This window comes from Terrapene carolina, unplaced genomic scaffold (assembly GCF_002925995.2).
Source record: "Terrapene carolina triunguis isolate 2854851 unplaced genomic scaffold, T_m_triunguis-2.0 Scaffold247, whole genome shotgun sequence".
Taxonomy (NCBI): Eukaryota; Metazoa; Chordata; order Testudines; family Emydidae; genus Terrapene; species Terrapene triunguis.
The window spans coordinates 16,456,657-16,462,716 of record NW_020664598.1 but is presented as its reverse complement, the minus strand read 5'-3'; the positions used below and the strand labels follow the sequence as shown (position 1 = coordinate 16,462,716).

Below are 6,060 nucleotides of genomic sequence, written 5' to 3'. Positions count from 1 at the left end.
GTGTGTGAAATATATCCTGGTGGGATTTTCCAATCTTTTTCTCTTTCTTTGCCCTCCCCCAATGTATTTAGTTTTACCATCCCCAAAGTTATTAGTGTATTAAAACCGTACAAGTAACTGGCTAGCATTTTATTGGTACGCAACTGAAATTCCGGGAGTTTCATTCAAGATTTGTAAATATTTGATGCAGAGAACAAATTTGCAGGTGTAAACAAATGTTTTGTTTTTCTCCAGTTGAAAACAAATGCAATACAAACCTATTGCAGTCCAGTAAAATCTGCAGCCTTTTGCAGTGTGTTTTATTTCTTGCATGCCTAATAAGATTGTAAGTAGCACTTCCAAGTTCCGTTGCCTTCTAGGCTAAATTAAGTTTGTTTTAAGACACTGGTTTGAAGCCAAAGCTGACCGTTCCTGGGAATTATTATACACTAGATGTCCCCAGGGTATGCCTACTAAACATTTGTATAAGGATATCTTACAGCAAGGTTTCCTTGCACTACTTCAGTTTAAGTTCTGGGTACCCTTCATGAAAACTAAGCATAACCTATTAACCATGCCAGAATAAACTACACTTCATAGTAGGCAGTTCATGTGCTTTTGAAGAAAATAGCACTATAAGTTTGAAATATAACTTAAATTTCTAAATAACTTTTAAAACTCCAACAAATATTGTGTTGTAAATAGGACAAATGTTTCTTTATTTTGAATAAGTGTTCATTTGACAGGAATCTCGAACGTAGTCTAGCCCATTCATAAAACCAGCCCCTTGATGGGATGTATGTATGTGTGGGTGTGTATGTTTTAAATCTTAAATAATTTATTAACCATCAACTTTGCAGTGGAAACAATTCTGGAAACCTTTTATGCTAGACTCTCTTTTATTACTTTGCAGCTAGGGTTTAAGAAACCATGATCAAAATTTTCAAACATAAAAGCCTATAATTAAGACTCCTAAAGCTGTATTTAGACCACCTGCCTGCCTTTCAAAAATGCTGCACACCTAACAGCTCCTACTGACCTCACTAAAGGCTCTTACTTTTGAAAAATTTGACTCAAGGTCTTAAATATCTGATGATCTTATTTTTCTATTATTAAATTAGTGGAATTGTAGAAGTAGTTGGTCAAAAAATGCTTCCTGAGAATTAAATATTAATTGAATGTGAGATTGAAAAGAGTGAATAGTACGGCTAGCCCATTTGTAATCTCCAGTGTGTTTTTGAAAAACGATCTTAACCTCTGGTGTTGCATCAAGCTGTCTTTCGGCAAAGAAGATAACATACCTTTTCGCTTGTTAGCATAAATCACATCTTGCTGGGAGAATCATAGCAGATTTCTTTTCAGATGCTTATAATAGAGTGCTTGGAGAATGAAATAACAAATACAGTTAGATGAGATAAAAGGCAATTTTAAGATTCCTTCTTTATGTACGTAACCCATTATCACTAGCGTGGGTGATCGTATAGGAAAGTTGTTACCTTTAGTCAGTCAAATGTCCACTACTGTAGTCTTTATTGAAGTATCTATTTGCCAATCCAGGTAGCTCAGTGTGCATCTTGGCAAAATCAATATAAGAAAAGCGAAATAGTTGTTCTGTCACTCTATTTGCATATCTAAATCTGTTCACAAAATATTGCTAGATATGAAAGCATTTGAGAGGCTGTCTTTATGTGGCAACAAGTTTTTTAAAACTAGACAATTTCTTTAATTTTACCAAGAAAGAACACACAGAGAGAGTGATACTATTTATAGACATTTAAATGGAACAGTAACTGGAAATGTGAAACCCAGTACCCAGGGCTGCCACAAAATCATTCATAATTTTCTCTGTGGAAGTGAAATGATAGAACATACTGTGTAGAACAGTGGTCTCCAAACTTTTTTGATATCGCACCCCTATCAGTATAAAATTTTTGAGCACGCACCCCCTGCCGCGCTGCAGGGCCGGCTCTACCATTTTTGCTGCCCCAAGCGCAAAAAAAAAAAAAAAAAAAAAAAAAAAAAAGCCGCCCGAATGGCACTGCTCTGGCAACGCTCCTCCTGCCGCGCACCCCGATGGATCCTCTTGCGCACCCCATTTTGGAGACCACTGGTGTAGAACATTATATCCCTGCTATACTAAGCATTATTCATACTTGCTTTTTTCCTTTTTTCCCCCCACTACAGACAGCAGCACCTGTCCAAAGAATCTCCTAACTAAGTCTTGCTCAGCAAATAGCACAACCTGGCTAGTCAAGCAGAACGTATGCAATGAAGCGGCTCAGGGAATAAATGGAAACGTGCCAGTTAAACAATCCCCACGTTCAGCTTCAAGTCCAAAGCCACAAGGTAAGTACAGATGCAAATGCTCTGTTTACATAAGTCATTCTGTGGCTAATTGACCCTGTTTCAAGAGGCAGGCAGGCTTCCTGGGGGGTGCAGTCTCCATTCCCTTTTGAGATTATTAAGTGGTCATCTGGCTCACCTTGGTTTACCTTAAAAGTAAATGTCCTTTTCATTGACTTTGGTTTCACCTTGCTTAATTTACATTGGAGACACAGTCAAGCCAGCAAAACGATAGGTTTAGGGTTTAGGCACAGTATATTACCAGTTTGCATATGACGCTTCACACAACACCATTTAGCTACAGATTATGACAAAGGTGAACTGGGTCAATGAGTGGGTCAGGCCTGATGAGTTATGGTTTGGTGTACCCTCTGCCAATTGGCATTGAGGGGCTCCCTGAGTCTCATGCTAGTTTCCAAAAGGAGTCCTACATCCCTGAGCTGGAAGAATATGATCCTATATTTAAGCTAGATGGTGAGCAAAACAGCCCAGCTGAGTAGGAGCAGCAAAGAGTCCTGTGGCACCTTATAGACTAACAGACGTACAGGAGCATGAGCTTTCGTGGGTGAATACCCACATCTTTGGATGCATGTAGTGGAAATTTCCAGGGGCAGGTATAAATATGCAAACAAGAGTGAGTAAGGCTAGAGATAATGAAGTTAGTTCAATCAGGGAGGATGAGGCCCTCTTCTAGCAGTTGAGGTGTGAACACCAAGGGAGGAGAAACTGCTTTTGTAGTTGGCTAGCCATTCAGTCTTTGTTCAATCCTGAGCTGATGGTGTCAAATTTGCAGATGAACTGAAGCTCAGCAGTTTCTCTTTGAAGTCTGGTCCTGAAGTTTTTTTGCTGCAGGATGGCTACCTTTAAATCTGCTATTGTGTGTCCAGGGAGGTTGAAGTGTTCTCCTACAGGTTTTTGTATATTGCCGTTCCTAATATCTGATTTGTGTCCATTTATCCTTTTACGGAGGGACTGTCCAGTTTGGCCGGTGTACATAGCAGAGGGGCATTGCTGGCACATAATGGCGTATACTACATTGGTGGATGTGCAGGTGAATGAACTGGTGATGGTGTGGCTGATCTGGTTAGGTCCTGTGATGGTGTCGCTGGTGTAGATATGTGGGCAGAGTTGGCATCAAGGTTTGTTGCATGGATTGGTTCCTGAGTTAGAGTTACTATGGTGCAGTGTGTGGTTACTGGTGAGAATATGCTTCAGGTTGGCGGGTTGTCTGTGGGCGAGGACTGGCCTGCCACCCAAGGCCTGTGAAAGTGAGGGATCATTGTCCAGGATGGGTTGTAGATCACTGATGATACGTTGGAGAGGTTTTAGCTGGGGACTGTATGTGATGGCCAGTGGAGTTCTATTGGTTTCTTTCTTGGTCTTGTCTTGCAGTAGGAGTCTTCTGGGTACACGTCTGGCTCTGTTGATCTGTTTCCGTATTTCCTCATGCGGGTATCGTAGTTTTGAGAATTCTTGGTGAAGATTTTGTAGGTGTTGGTCTCTGAGGGGTTGGAGCAGATACGGTTGTATCTCAGTGCTTGGCTGTAGACAATGGATCGTGTGGTGTGTCCGGGATGGAAGCTGGAGGCATGAAAGTAGGCATAGCGGTCGGTGGGTTTTCAGAATAGGGTGGTGGTAATGTGACCATCACTTATTTGCACCGTGGTGTCTAGGAAGTGGACCTCCTGTGTAGATTGGTCCAGGCTGAGGTTGATGGTGGGGTGGAAGCTGTTGAAATCGTGGTGAAATTTTTCCAGAGTCTCCTTCCCATGGGTCCAGATGATGATGATGTCATCAATGTAGCTGAATAGGAGGCATTAAGGGGGAATTTCAGGTTCTAGCAGAAATGGGAACCCCTAGGTAGTGAGGTGGGTGGTTGGGTGGGAGAAGAACACTTTATATTGAATGTATTATTCTTTACTCTTTATTATGCAAATGTGCACATTGAATGGAGGAAGTATATTTCCCTCACTCCTGCCAATGAATTACATATTCACTTTGATTTGCCTTCTAAAGATAGCTAAAGGGTAACAAGAAAACATTTTACAAATACACCTCTACCCCGATATAATGCGACCCGATATAACACGAATTCGGATCTAACACGGTAAAGCAGCGCTCCAGGGGGGCGGGGCTGCGCGCTCCGGCAGATCAAAGCAAGTTCGATATAACGCGGTTTCACCTATAACGCGGTAAGATTTTTTGGCTCCCGAGGACAGCGTTATATCGGGGTAGAGGTGTATGTGAGAAGCAAGAGGAAGACCAAGGACAGGGTGGGTCCATTACTTAATGAGGAGGGAAAGACAGTAACAGAAAATGCAGCAACAGCCGAAGTGTTAAATGCCTTTTTTTCTTTCATTTTTAGCAGTGATCAGATGACTAATATAGTGAACATCAGTGTAAATGGGTTAGGATCTGAGGCTTAAAATAAGAGAACAAGTTAAGAATTACTTAGACAAGTCGGCAGGGCCTGACGAGATACTGAAGCAACTGGCTGTGGAGATTTCTGAGCCATTATCTTTGAGAACTCATGGATGATGGGAGAGATTCCAGAGGACTGGAAAAGGGTAAATATAGTACCTATCTATAAAAAAGAGAATAAAGATAACCCAGAGAATTATAGCCCAGTCATAAAGGCAATGGAGCGAATAATGAATCAGTTTGTAAGCACATAGAAGATATTAAAAAGATAAGTAACAGTCAACATGGATTTATCAAGAACAACTCATGTCAAACCAACCTAATATCTTTCTTTGACAGAGTAACAAGCCTTGTGAAGCAGAGGGTGGGGTGGAGAAGCAGTACATGTGATCTAATCTTGGCTTTAATAAGGCTTTTCATACTGTCTCACATGACATTCTCATAAGCAAACTAGGGAAATGTAGCCTAAACACACCTACAATAACTCCTCACTTAAAGTCGTCCCAGTTAACGTTGTTACGTTGCTGATCAATTAGGGAACATGCTCGTTTAAAGTTGTGTAATGCTCCCTTCTAGTGTCATTTGGCAGCTGCCTGCTTTGTCCACTTCTTGCCGGAAGAGCAGCCCGTTGCAGCTAGCTGTTGGGGACTTGGAACTAGGGTGGACCAGCAGCCCCCCTATCAACTCCACCTATCAGCTCCCCGCTCCCCTAAGTTCCCTGTGCAGCAGCTGCCTGCAGTTCAGCTGTCCCTCCCCCCCACTGCCATGTGCTGCTCCTGCCCTCTGCCTTGGAGCTGCTCCCCGGGCCTCCTGCTTGCTGTGCGGGGGGGGGGGGAAGAGGGGCGCTAATGTCAGGATGTCCCCCTCCCCCCTGCTCCTGCATCCCGCTTACCCCATCTTCCATAGAGCAGGGGGGATACACCAAGGCTCAGGACGGAGAGAGCTTGCAGCAGCTGTGGTCTCAGCATTCTGATCTAATTAACAAGGCAGTGTACTTAAAGGGGAAATGCACATATCTCTCTCTCACACATACCGTGTGTGTCTCTGTCTGCGATGTCTCCCCTCCCTCCCTCCCTCCATTCCTGCTGCCTTGCAGAGTGAGAGAGTTAACCCTTGAGAGCTCAGCCAATTGCTAGTTCATCATTTAGCAGTAAGGGAAATATCCCACCCTCTGACTCCTCCACCTCAACCAAGCTTCACAATCATCATCACTGTGTACCAGTATTAAATTTTGTTTAAAACTTATACTCTGTGTGTGTGTGTGTGTGTGTATATATATATATATATATATATATATATATATATATATATATATAT

At 42.4% G+C, this 6,060-nt stretch overlaps 1 protein-coding gene across 2 annotated transcripts in view; it reads left to right on the top strand.

Annotated features, from left to right (window-relative positions):
* Positions 1 to 6,060, top strand: part of FGD4 (FYVE, RhoGEF and PH domain containing 4) — an 83,207-nt gene that overhangs the window by 18,168 nt on the left and 58,979 nt on the right. For both annotated transcript variants that reach the window (XM_026657587.1, XM_026657586.1), the window contains exon 2: positions 2,164 to 2,325. In XM_026657587.1, the coding sequence (XP_026513372.1) occupies positions 2,164 to 2,325 (162 nt within the window). The remainder of the gene's footprint in view (positions 1 to 2,163; positions 2,326 to 6,060) is intronic.